Here is a 13,944-nt window from a genome sequence, read left to right on the forward strand (position 1 = left end):
CAATAAGTCTTTAATTGTGAGCCATTTTTCCCCTTGTTGTTTAAGCGATGATGAAATACAAGACTGGAAATTATTAGAAGAAAAAAGGATAAAGAACATTGGGCCAATAAAAGTAAAATAAGAGATCAAAAAGTCATATGGTTTATCTTACTAGGTAAACAGATTAGGTTAAAAGAAAAAAGAAGGAAATCCATCACAGCAACATTTATTTAGAACTCAGGCTCCCTTCCACTCTCCTTGAAAACTGTGGGAAAAGGATACCCTTCATTTGTGTTTGTGACTCCACTCAAATTAGCATTCTAGTTATTTAGGAAACACACACTACTCTTTAGTCAGGTTTCTGCTCATGCCTAATATACTCAATACCCAGAAATTTTAAATGTAGGAAAGAAAAATCTTTCAGAGATTATTTTTAAAAAGTAAATTTGAGTAAATAAAAATCAAAAGTGGGAAAGAAACAGACCTGTCAATAAAGAACAACCCACACTTCTGTTAACAAATCTTTTTACTCTTATTAATAAGTTAGAGTAGGACATCCATAAGGAATATTATTTGTATTTACTATTCTGAAAGCACTTGGTAAATAAAACTTTACCTCGGTTTACTGATACACCGCTTTTCCACAACTGCACACACAGAATTATCCTCTCCAGTCTTCTCTCCAACACTCCCAGATGGTTCAACTTCTGATTGAGCATCTTTTTTTGCCAATTCAGTCTCCTCGGAACCTACAGAATCTTTTCTTGCTGAAACCTCCAGAGATGTCAGAAACTCAGGTTTTCCCTTAAATTTAAGAATAAACAGCTGATACTATCATGGAAACAATCTGTATGGTAATTTGGTTTGGTAGTTTGGCTTAAAGCGCTACGCTTACACACATATACACAACTGATTGGTTTCTAAACTATCAAAATATTAGGAGAGTCAATCAGCTTTCGTGAAAATAGAATACAAAAAGCAAAATTATTTTTTAAATGTTCTCTTTCATGATATTGATAACATAGAGCCCACTAATAAATTTTTTTCACACTTACTTTCGGAAGAAGCCGGCTGTCAGAACCTTCATGCTGCGACAAACTATCTTCTGGCTTCCTTGCCTTCCTCTGGTCTGCTCTGTCCTCTTCTACGTCTGATGCTTCTTTCTTACTTTGTGCTCTTCCCAAATTTGGCTTAGCCCTTTGGAACTGTCTTCCTATCATTTGTGGTGGACTAGGAACATACGTTTCATGTCCATGTCTAGAATGAAATACAAATCATGTTGAAGAACCAAAATCAGAATTCCTGTTGATGCAACTGCAGTTAAACAATTCTGGGTACAAACCAATTCTATGTTCAAAGGACATAAATAGGCTATAAAACTAAACATATAAAACAAAACCTCATGTGCTAATATGAAAGAACATTAAAAGCTTTTATAACTTCCACTTAGCTTGAAGAATAGTTTCACATTAAAATATTGAATTCAACCTTTTTTAACTTTCACTCATTGATTCTGGAGTGTGGTTTCATGCTACTTTAACTAATTTTCAGAGAAATAACTAGATACAAAATAAAAATGCCAGTTATTGAAGATGGACTTCATAATGACACTTTAAACAAATCCCTCAACTGGGCTCTGAAGCATGAACAAATATACACTGGTCCCAACAACCTTGATTCTTCTAGTTCAAAAGCAGATTTGAAAGCTAGAGTCTGTTCTCCCACCACATGCCTGTCAGCTCCTAGAAAAGGGTTTATTGACTGCCAATGTCATAAAAATCAAAATAAACCCATATGTATCTGACAAGTCAGAGAAAGACAAGGTTTTAACATTCAATACAGTAGCCATAGCTCCCAAGGCAACACAAACAGCTATCCTAAAGTTTCCTGTGAAATGTTTAATAACTGGCAATGATGTGAATTAAGAAGTTTAAAACTAATATAATCTGGATGAAGAAAAACTGGATATGTAAGTATCAACCATGAGTTCTCTGAAAGAGCTGCATTAAAGACTAATCTTAAGTAATATTTCTAATAAATTACCTAGAAGACAAAGTAGTTACATTTCTAAATGCTCCAATCCTGCTAAGTTCATCCAGCAGTGAAACACCAAGGAAGTTCATAAGACGTTCTAACAAGGTTATGATGCTAGCTAATACATTCCAGTGTAGGCATTACCAGTGTAGGTATTTGGGAAAACATGTTATATTCAAGTATAAGTAACTTACAATCAAATGTGATTCTACAAAGGTACTTAATTATTAAATATATATATAAGCTCAATCTGCTACTGGGGGTAAAAGAGGTAAAAAACTGCTGGACATAAGAATATGCTAACTTTAAAACTAGACTGCATATATACTCTGAAGAAAGTATCAGGAATGGTAAAGCTCAAAGCTGGAAAGGAGGGTGGGGAACCTCCCTGGCGGTACAGTGGATCGGAACTCACTTGCCAATGCATAGGACTTGGGTTCAATCCCTGGTCTGGGAAGATTCCACAGGCTGGAAAACACCTAAGCCCATGCACCACAGCTACTGAGGCCTGTGAGCCTAAAGCCTGTGCTCTGCAGCAAGAGAAGTCCCCCCAGCGAGAAGCCCAAGCACCGCAATGAAGAGTGACCCCCACTCGTCACAGCCAGAGAAAGCCTTCTTGGCAGCAACAAAGACCCAGTGCAGCCAAAACTAACTAAATAAACTAAAAGGGGCGGGTGAGCAAGGGGTTTCCATATAGAAATTTGAAAGTTTGATCTCGCTCATTAAAAAGTATGAAGGCTGAGTGTAAAAAGGAATCTGCTAGTCTAAAAGTCATAAATTCTAAAAACATTAAGTTTAAAAACTAACTTGCCAATGTTACTCTGGGCAAGCCATTTAAGTCCTCTGGATCTATTATAAATTACAGTCAATCAGAAATGAGGTATTAGGAAAGGCTGAACTCAAAGGTCACTAGTCTTTAAAGGCTCATTTAGAGTAAAAATCAAAAGCCTGACAGTGGCCCCACATAACCTGTGCTTCTCCCACTCCACTCGGTCTTTACCTTTCATATCACTGCTCCTCTCTTCTCTTCCCATTTCACACTGGCCCCCTTTGCTGGCCCTCAAACATGTCAGACATGATTCTGCCTGAAGTACTTCTCAACTGCGTTCCCTCTTTCCCCACAGATCCCTTGACTTGCTCCTGCGCTTCATTTAGGGCTTTTCTCCAAGGGGACTCTTGCAATGAAGCATTCTCTATCACTTGCTAATGAAAATGAAAGACTTAGTCTTAAAAGAAAAACAAATCTAAAAAGGCTTTTCAAGATACACACACACACATACAGGGAAACAAAAGAAATGACAGAAATTCATACTAAAACAGTAAATGCTTCATGTAAGAAGTCTGCCTTAGTGAAAGTAGACTGTATAAAGTTAAGCTAAATCAACAGCATAACTCGTTCAAACAGATGACATCATGCCCAAATCCTACTCTTACAGCTTCACAGAGAGTGAAAAAATGATACAGCACCATCTCTTTTTCATTTCCCAAAAATCAAGTTAATTCCATATAATTAAAGCTAGAATGTTCAAAACTCAGTGTGCGAGTGCTGAAAACGTTCTGGAGGAAAACTAATAAACTCTAAGGACAGCACATAGGGAGTATTTTACAGCACATAGGAAGTATAGGAAGTATTTTACAGTATTCCTACTTATGAATTTTATCAGTCGGTTGCAAATTTCTAAAGATGCAAAGAACTTAAGAACTTCTCCCATAAAAGTTTACTTTAAAAATGAGGATGCTTGCCAAACTTCTCAGCTAAGTTATAAACTAAGAGAACACCAGTCCCACAATTCTTACGGTATCTGAAGAAGCAGATTCTTTAAATTTTTACTTATTTTTGGCTGTGCTGGGTCCTCACTGCTGCGCACGGGCCTTCTCTGGTTGCAGTGAGCAGGGCTGCTCTCTAGTTGCACTACACAGGCTTCTCACTGCGGGGGCTTCTCTCGCTGGGGAGCACAGGCTCCAGGGCACGTGGGCTTTAGAGCGCAGGCTTGGTATTTGCGGTGCACAGGCTTGGCTGCTGTGCAGCATGTGATCCAGAACCAGGGATCGAACCTGTGTCCCTGGACCACCAGGCAAGTCCCAAGAAGGAGATTTAAAATATTCTAATTTCATACTTATTTTTCTTTCATAAAACTTATGAAATGTGAAATTATATAAAACCAATTATTCAAATATCCAACCTTTATCTTTGAAAGGTTTTATGATTTTCTGATTAAAAGCAAACTCACCTCATCTTTTCATCTAAAATATCTACTTTGTTAATATGAACATTTTCTAAAAGAACGTGGCTCTGGTTTTCAGACATTCTGCCTTCTGACACTTCAGAGGATACAACTTCAATTTCAGTTGCAATTTGAGAATTTGGCTGAAATGACAAAACTATATTAGTTGTTTTGGGGTTATTTTTTTAGCAACAGAACATACTTCCTAAAATATTTCCATCATTAAGAAAGGTATTTAGGTTTTTAAAATGAAATCGCAAACTTGTGTATGCAATGTTCATGTTTTGCTGCCCAAAACAAAACTGCCAATTCACAGAGAAATTTCCAATTACTGCAGTAATACATTCATGTAATGCTTTAAAAACTACAATAACCAATTATTGTGAGTCTCCTTCCCAAAGAGTTCAATACGTTTGGTTTTAATTGAGGGAGGGAGCAAATGAGGATTACAATCACTTTATTTTAAATGTAGATGTTCCTTGAGCAGAGGAAAAAAAGAACAGAAAAACAAGATCTGTTGAAATGGGGCATTGAACTGCCTAAGATTTCTTTCTAATATCAAAAGTTCCATTAATAAGAAATTGATTAAATTGTCATTCAAATTAGTAGAATGTTACCCAGCAGTTAAAAATTATGTAACTTTCTATTTCATGACATGGAAAACCACTTGGTATAATAAGCGAAAAATAGTAAGTCACAAAATAATATGCATACAATGGTTTTATTATATAAATCTATGTAAGTATGCACACATGCATGCATGGAGATAGATTTAGTAAGATATATCAAAAGGTTTCCAGTGGTTGGCTCAGAGTGGTGAGACTTTGGGGTAATTATTACATTATTTTGTATTGATTGAACATTTTTGTAATTAATAGGTTTGTTAGTGGGGGAGAGGGGGAATCTATTTTCATTAAAAAAAAGAAATCCACAATAGTAAATCTGAAACAAAAGTAAACATGTTATGTATTAATTAACTAGAGTAAATATCAGGTACTTACATTCTAAACCAAGTCTGAGGTACCATTTGATATTCTAATATGCATTAAAGAGCTTGATTTAATTACACAGCAATAACTCACCACAGTCAGGAATTTCTCTCCAGTTTCATCTTTTTGTAGCGTCTTTTCTTCCTTAGTTGTTTCTTTGGTTTCACTTTTTTCTATTACTTGCCTCTGGCCCACCTTTCTTAAGTTTGGTCTGGGTCTCTGAAGTCGACCCCTTACTAGTGGAGCAGATTGGATAACCCTTTCCTTTATTCCTTGTTCAAAAGTGTTTATATTATGAGTCCTAGAAAAGGGGACAGGAGAAAAGCGAGAAAGCTTGATTGTAAAAAATGAAAATTACTGTAAAAATATAAAATTTGAACCTAATAAAACTATAAAAACATTTTGTATAGTAAAGGAAAATTAAATTACTTTCTGATTATATCTCATTTTATTAAAAAAAAAGTTATTTCAATTCTCAAAAGGTAGTGAGGTTACCTACAATATCCAAATTCATAGTAATAGAAAGTACGATGGTGGCTGCCAGGGACTGGAGAAAGGGGCAATGGGAAGCTCCTCTTTACTGGGAATAGAGCTTCAGTTTGGGAAGAAAAATGTTCTGGAGATAAATGGTGGTGATGGTGTATAATACACTGATGATGTACTTAATGCCCCTGGACAATACACTTAAAAACGGTTAGATAGTAAATTTTATATGTATCTTTGTTGTTGTTTAGTCGCCAAGTCGTGTCTCTTCCCTGACGCCACGGGCTATAGCCCACCAGACTCCTCTGTCCATGGGATTTTCCAGGCCAAGAATACTGGAGTGGGCTGCCCATTTCCTTCTCCAGGGGATCTTCCCAACCAAGGGACCAAAACCGCATCTCCTGCATTGGGAGGCGGATTCTTTACCACTGAGCCATTGGTGAAGCCCATATGTACCTTACTAAAATTTTTAAAGAGGTAATGAATACATATCTTATACACACATATTTTTTAAATTCATTGCTTTGCATAAGATTCTAAGCAGCTAACAGTGAATACAAGCAGGCAAGTGTTAAAACATGTTGAAGTAAAACTGATTTTCTCTTCTAGGCAGTCTGCCACATGAATAAAAAATAAACCAACTACTCCTGATACTCACTTTTAAACTACACTAACACATCTTAAAAAAAAAATGAATACTTGAAATGATTCTATTTTAGATTTTTTAAAAACTATCACTTTTTACCCCATAGAGACAACTAATTTCTTTTCCTGGGCTTGTGTAGACTGAGACTCCTCTTTAGATTCACAAGAACTCAAAGGTGAAAGGTCCTTTTCAGTCTGCACACATGGTAATATCACAGTCTCCTCTGGACCGTGATCTAATTTGTCTTTCTCTCTTGATGTCATTAGAGAAGCCACATCCTAGAAGGTAGATAAAAAAAATTTCATCGAGGGTTGGTAAAAGTATAGGGAAATAACTTACTAAACGATTAGAAGAACAAATTGATACAGTCTTCGTAGACAATAGGGCAGTATCAATCAATAATTCCCAGCAATTCTACTTCTAAAAATGTATCTTATAAAAACATTCAAATAAGGACCTAAGAAATTATAACAAGGATATTTATTGTAGCAATATAATAGCTCCCCAAAAAAGAAAAGAAAAAAAAAACTGGAAATAAGACAAATCAGTAGGCAACTGAATAAATTATAATTTCTTTACAATGTAATAGTACAGTGACTTAAAAGTTTAACTTGTATATACTGATCCAAAAAGATGTTCACAATATTGTACATGAAAAAAAATTATAAGATATGATGCTATTTTTAGAAAACAATGAAAATACCAACACATTCTATTATTTATAAAAATAAGTATCTATACAGAAAAGTTTAGGTAGATATATTTAAAATTGCTACTTGGGATTAACTTGGGAGGAAGAGATGGAACATTATAAAGGACTAACTTTTTAGATGATTTTTTTTTTTTTGAAATTTTTTATAATTAGGTAAAATAATCAACAAAAAGTGATTTAGAGGGTTGAGGAGGGGGTCATGCCATGTAGCTTATGGAATTTTAGTTCCTCAGAGACTGAACCTAGACCCTCAGCTGTGAGAGCACAGAATCCTAACCACTGGACTGCCAGGGAATTTCCATGATGTATCTTTTTTAAATATAAGATTAGGAGGAAAAAGCACAAATGTTCAAGTATAGTAAGAATTAAGTTAAGCTGTAAAAGAACTTTAATTCAAAAAAGTACTTTGTAAATTTACAGCACTCAACTTATCAGTGTGAATGTTTCATTTCAAGGTTTCTGATGCTGTATCATACTTGATCTCTTATAGACTACATTAATCAAGTAAATAAAAATTATCTCCTTTAACTCATATCAAGCTTTTAACTTTTTATTTCACTTTCACAACAGAGCGAAATAAAGAGGGATTGTCGTTCTCAATCTCCCTGTGAAGAAAGTGGCCGCATTATATGGCTTATGGTCACATAATGAACTTTAGGTCACATAATGTAGCTCAATAACTTGAACTACAGCTGGGGCTTCTTAAAATCCTTCCCCTGATATTTGTCCATCATCAGAGATTTGAGATTCTTACAAAAACCATGTGGAATAATGAGGTACATTAAGTACAGCAACGATAATATCAAACACAGTAAAAATTACATGAGAAGGACTTCCCTGGTGGCCCAGTTGTTACAAATCCACCATCCAGTGCAGGGAACTCAAGATTCGATTCCTGACCAGGGAGCCAAGACCTTGTATGCCTCGGCGCAGCTAAGCCCATGCACTGTAACTAGAGAGAAGCCCACAAAACACCCACGGGCTCAACTAAGACCCAACGCAGTCAAACAAATACATTTTCTAAAATAACATGAGAAAATATTTGCAAACTTTCACTCCAAATGTTTTCTTTTAATAACTGTAATAACTAAAACAGAAAACCTCCATTTTAAATAACACTCACAAGTTGAGAAGGGAGAGTACTCATTTGTTCACAGTTCTGCTGTATCACAACCGTCTCTGTTTCATCAGCTTCCACCTCCTTCCCAGGTGCATGCTTTTCTGCTTTCGTAGTCTCTCTTTTTGAAGCTGCTCTTGCTAAGTTTGGTTTAGGTCTTTTGAATCTACTTCTCACAAAGGGTGTCAGCTTAACTTCACATGGTGTCTGTTCTTGAGGAAGAGATTTGCTTTTGGAACAAGGATTATCAAGCTTTAGGATGAAATAAAGGGGCAGTGGGAGTGGGGTCTTAGGACAACCTTAGAGACTGGCAGTAAATATTTAATTCTAAGTTTTAACAGGAAAGCAAATCGGACTATTTGGCAGATCCTGAAAAACATTCCAGGAATAAGCCCAGAAATTCTATCATCTTTGCACAAAGAAAATACAGGTTTGTTGACTTAAAAGTATGTGTTACACACAATTTTGTATGTTGGTGATTCTCACAATCTGCTGTCAAAATGACCTCAAACCTCTCCCAGTTTTCCCCCAAACCAGCTTAAAATTTTCAACACTGTGCTACAGATGGTATGTCTTAAAACCTTAGTTTAACATAATCTGCAAATATAACTTTATATCTTTCTCTTCAAAAGCACACAGACCTATATACTTGTACCTTATATTAACATCTGAAAACTGCTCTGGAACACTTGGAGGTCGCTTCCTCTGGTCTTCTATTTTATCAAGTTCAGAAGACTGAGAAGAAATGTTCAAATGACTCAACTGACTTGACACTTCCTTTTCAGAATTTTTTTCTTCTACAGATGTATGAACCACAGCAGATAGCACTTCCCTGCCCAAGTCCTGGAAATAAATCAGCATATATACTGGGTTGGCCAAAAAGTTCGTTCAGATTTTTCTATGAGAAAAGAGCTTATGGTAAAACCGAAATCAACTTCTTGGCCATGTCATACATTTCAAACAAAAGCCTATATATTCTATTGTCTTTAAAAATATAGAAGTTTGGAGGTTTTTCATTTTTAAATAAAATGAAATTTAATTTACAAATGTTGAAACACAGAATTTAAGAAAGTCTTTCTATGTATTGCACATTATGTTTTTTCCAAATTACAAATGCCATTACCTATCTAAAAAAAAGTTAGGAAACTAGAAAATGTTAGAATATCTTCAACTTCAATGAACTGGAAACTTTTAATAAAAGGAACTTTTAAAAGTAAAGTGAAATGAGGTGGGGCAGGAAATAAAGAGAAAACCTGATACAGGTACGGTCAAAAGACAATACCACTGTATGTTCACACCAGCGTTAGAAAAATTCAGTCCAATTTCCTATACTCCTTTTATCTAAGAGTAACTTTAAATTGACATTAAGAACACTAACTTCTCCACAATTAAAAAATTTTAGTGATTTTATATGTTATTGGATTTAAGGGCAATAATCCTGGAATTACTTTGATAACTTTTCTCCAAAAAGGACAGAAAAATACATACTCTCTCAGTCAGTGAAGGCACAGTGCTGGAGTCACCACTGCTGGCCTGCAAGGGATCTGCCTCAGCTCGACTTGAGGTCCCAGTCTCCTCTGGTTCTTTTTCCCTTAGGGAAATGTCTATTTTTTCTACGTTTTTCAAATCTGCCACGCTTTTCTCGATCTCTTCTGATCTGCTTTTCGTCACGGAAATTTCTTTTCCAGTGTCTCTCAAATCTGCCTCTATTTCCTCAGTGGCAGCCACCTTTGCTGATGCTTTCTCCATCAGGAAAATGTCTGTCTGCCCAGTTTCTTCCACATCAGTCTCTCTTTCCCCTGTGGCACTGATCCCCAATAATATCTTGTCCCTTGGGGAAATTTCTATTCCAATTTCTTTCAAATCTATATCCATTTCATCACCTACAGTTTTGACCTCTGAGGCATTTTTTTGTGTAGATATTTCTCTTCTATCAGTTTCTTCTAGACCTGTCTCTACTTCCTCAGCAGCATCAGGCATCTCTGCTATCTCCTCATTTGGGGAAATTTCTCTCTCAGTTTTTTTCAAATCTGTTTCTACCTCACAAATACTATCAACTTCCTCTGGGACATTTTCCTCTAGGGACATTTCTCTTCTTTCAGTCTCTTCCAAATCTGTCTTTCTTTCCTCTGTGGCCTCAGTCACCACTGTTATCTCCTCCCCTGGGAAAATCTCTCTTCTGGTTTCTTTCAAATCTATCTCCATTTCTGCAGTGACATCACTCATTTCTGGCATTTTCTCCCTGGCAGAAATGTCATTTTTTCCAGTTTCTCTCGAATCTGTCTCTAGTTCCACAGAGACACCAATCATTTCTGGTATTTCCTCCCTGGGAGAAATGTCATTTTTTCCGGTTTCTTTCAAATCTGTCCCCATTTCTGCAGTGACATCAATCATTTCTGGCATTTTCTCCCTGGGAGGGATGTCATTTGTTCCAACTTCTTTCAAATCAGTCTTCATTTCCACAGTGACATCACTCATTTCTGGTATTTCCTCCCTGGGAGAGATGTCATTTTTTCCGGTTTCTTTCAAATCTGTCCCCATTTCTGCAGTGACATCAATCATTTCTGGCATTTTCTCCCTGGGAGGGATGTCATTTGTTCCAACTTCTTTCAAATCAGTCTTCATTTCCACAGTGACATCACTCATTTCTGGTATTTCCTCCCTGGGAGAGATGTCATTTTTTCCGGTTTCTTTCAAATCTGTCCCCATTTCTGCAGTGACATCAATCATTTCTGGTACTGTCTCCCTGGGAGAGATGTCATTTTTTCCAGTTTCTTTCAAATCTGTCTCCATGTCTGCAATGATAGGACTCATTTCTGGCATTTTCTCCCTGGGAGAGATGTCATATTTTTCAGTTTCTTTCAAATCTGTCTCCATTTCTGCAGTGACATCACTCATTTCTGGTATTTTCTCCCTGGGAGAGATGTCATTTTTTTCAGTTTCTTTCAAATCTGTTTCCATTTCTGCAATGACAGCAATCATTTCTGGTATCTTCTCCATGGGAGAGATGTCATTTTTTTCGGTTTCCTTCAAATCAGTCTTCATTTCCACAGTGACATCACTTATTTCTGGCATTTTTTCCCTGAGAGAGATGTCATTTTTCTCAGTTTCTTTCAAATCTGTCTCCATTTCCACAGCGACATCACTCATTTCTGGCATTATATCCCTGGAAGAGATGTCTTTTCTTCCAATTTCTTTTAAATCTGACTCCATTTCCTTAGTAGTATTAGTCTCCACAGGTTCCTTCTCCCTTAGTGAGGTTTCCAGTGTTGCAGTTTCTCTCAAAGCTGCTGTCATCTCCTCAGAGGCAATTACCTCCTTTGGTACCTCTTCCTTTGAGGAAATTCCTCTTCTTCCAGTTCTCCTCCCTATATTTGGCTTTGGTTTCTGAAATCGAGTCTTTGGAATTCGAACATCTTTATTTGCTCTATTATCCTCCTGAATACTAAAAAAAAAAAAAAAAAAGAAAGAAAGAAAACACACACACAATCAAATTTTAAACCTGTCAACTGAAGATGTGATCATTAAGAAACAACTACTGAAAAATCAGGAACTCTCAAATTAACAAAAAAAATTAATGAAGCACCAGGACTCTTTGGGCCAAATTTTAAAATTAAAGGAGAGAAAAAAAATTCCATCCTTGGAAATTACAGTAAGTTTTAAAAATAATTAAATCTATCAATAAGGTCAATGAGTGAAAGTGTGTTAGTCAGTCAGTTGTATACCACTCTTTGCAACCCCATGGACTACAGCCCACCAGACTCCTCTGTCCACGGAATTCTCTAGACAAGAAGACTAGAGTGGGCAGCCATTCCCTTCTCCAGGGGATCTTTCTGACCAAGGGATTGAACCCAGGTGCTTCGCAGGCAGATTCTTTACTGTCTGAGTCTCCACAGAAGCCCTAGGTCAGTTAGAAAAATGGCAAATTGGGCCTGAATAGTCTCTCGCTGTCATCCACATCAATGTTGGCAAATACCTACTGAGAAAGACTCTTCCATTCTCTACTTGGAGTTAAATCAATTTGTATCTGCTATCCCTACCTTTTCACTCTTACTATCCTTTATCCAGACAGATGCCTGGATAAGAGTTAAAGAACTCATTTATATGGTCAGAACTAAACAAGATCTCAAGTAGCTGGATGGAGGTATAATTTGAATAAGATACAATCTTACGACTAAAAACTAAGACTATCCCTCCTCACTTTTTAAAAACAATTCAAACTGAGATTTCCTGTATAGTCATTTCTCTAAAAGCTTGTGATTTCATAATATAAACTGGGAATGAAACAAAAGAGAAAATAAACAACATCTTGCAGTCTGCTGAATGCTACTGGGCACATAACAATCATTACCTACTACAAGTACCTTATTTTCCAAAAAAGCAGCAGCACACTCTGTTTTGTGCTTTATCATAGTAATAGGTGGTAAAACCAATAAAAATATAGAACTGAATGAAAAACCACCCAGTGACTGGTTAATATTTTGATCTCCTAGGCCTTTCTTTGGTGTAGATATTTCTCTTCTTTCAGTCTCTTCTAAATCTACTTCCTCAGTGGCATCCATCAACTCCAGTATCTTCTCCCTTGGGGAAATCTCTCTTCCAGTTTCTTTCATATCTGTCTCCATTTCACCTACATTATTGCCCTTTTCTGGGGCATTTGCCTGTAGGGATATTTCTCTTTTTTTCAGTCCCTAAATTTTTTTCAACAGTGACAGGCTGTAATTAATATTTGTATCAGAGATATGTAATAATACAACTGTTCAGCCTTCCCAGGTGGTTCAGTGGTAAAGAGCCACTGCCTGCCAGCGCAGGAGATGCAGATTCAACTCCTGGGTCAGGAAGATCCCCGGAGAAGAAAATGGCAACCCACTCCAGTATTTTCGCCTGGGAAATCCCATGGACAGAGAAGTCTGGTGGGCTACAGTCCATGGAGTCGCAGAGTCAGGCACAACTTAGCAACTCAACAGCAGCAGCAGTGCAGTTGTCTGTCTAGGGGCTCCACCCAGAATTTCTATGGCAAAGCAGGTTGGGGATATAGGGAGAGGATACAGAGAGGGAAGTAAGAAGCAAAGGAATAGAGAAAAAAGAGAGGAATAAAGGAATTTTTTTGTCTTATAACAGAGACCTTTTGAGTAGTTCAGGAAACCTAGCGTTTACTCATAGGTTAGGTAGTATTTAAATGGGTTCATATAGCTTTAATACGGTATACAATAGGCCAAACCGTGAATGCAAAAATTGGTAAAATATAAGTAACTGCTGAAACTAGATAGTAGGTACACAGGAATCTGTTATTCTGTTCTCACTACTTTTGTGCACTGAATATTCCCAAAAAGAAAAAAAAATTTAAAGCATACTAATAGTTCTGTTGATCTAGTCTGGTATCCTCCAGAGGCGAAATAACAAATACAGAGAACTCTGGCTGTAAAAAGGTATCAATTTATACATGTAAGTATTACATATGATTTACATATGTGTGATCAATCTAAGTCTAAAGAAACCAATACTAAAGTAAGTAGCATTTTCACATTTGGATATAGGCATATAACTTAATATGCTTCTCAAGTGACATTATTAATAACTTTCCATGTTATTAATAACTCAAGGTCTAATTTGTGATGGGTAAAATTCATCAAAATACCCATACCATAAGTGAGAAATCAACATGAAGGCAGTGAGATAAACTGCCTTGAAAGGTGAATGTATGTTTGCAAATATTATGTAACTCGGTAAACAGATAACAAATCAATCTGATTTGCTAT

At 36.5% G+C, this 13,944-nt stretch overlaps 1 protein-coding gene across 4 annotated transcripts in view; it reads right to left on the reverse strand.

The window, feature by feature from the left end:
• BDP1 (B double prime 1, subunit of RNA polymerase III transcription initiation factor IIIB) overlaps positions 1-13,944 on the reverse strand; it is an 84,513-nt gene that overhangs the window by 33,660 nt on the left and 36,909 nt on the right. For all 4 annotated transcript variants that reach the window (XM_013972732.2, XM_013972730.2, XM_013972733.2 and 1 more), the window contains 8 exons: positions 9,674-11,630; positions 8,841-9,028; positions 8,192-8,414; positions 6,456-6,634; positions 5,321-5,528; positions 4,245-4,381; positions 1,035-1,236; positions 596-783 (listed from right to left, as the gene is read on the reverse strand). In XM_013972732.2, coding sequence (XP_013828186.2) covers positions 596-783; positions 1,035-1,236; positions 4,245-4,381; positions 5,321-5,528; positions 6,456-6,634; positions 8,192-8,414; positions 8,841-9,028; positions 9,674-11,630 — 3,282 coding nt within the window. The remainder of the gene's footprint in view (positions 1-595; positions 784-1,034; positions 1,237-4,244; positions 4,382-5,320; positions 5,529-6,455; positions 6,635-8,191; positions 8,415-8,840; positions 9,029-9,673; positions 11,631-13,944) is intronic.

This window comes from Capra hircus, chromosome 20, assembly GCF_001704415.2.
Source record: "Capra hircus breed San Clemente chromosome 20, ASM170441v1, whole genome shotgun sequence".
Classification (NCBI taxonomy): Eukaryota; Metazoa; Chordata; class Mammalia; order Artiodactyla; family Bovidae; genus Capra; species Capra hircus.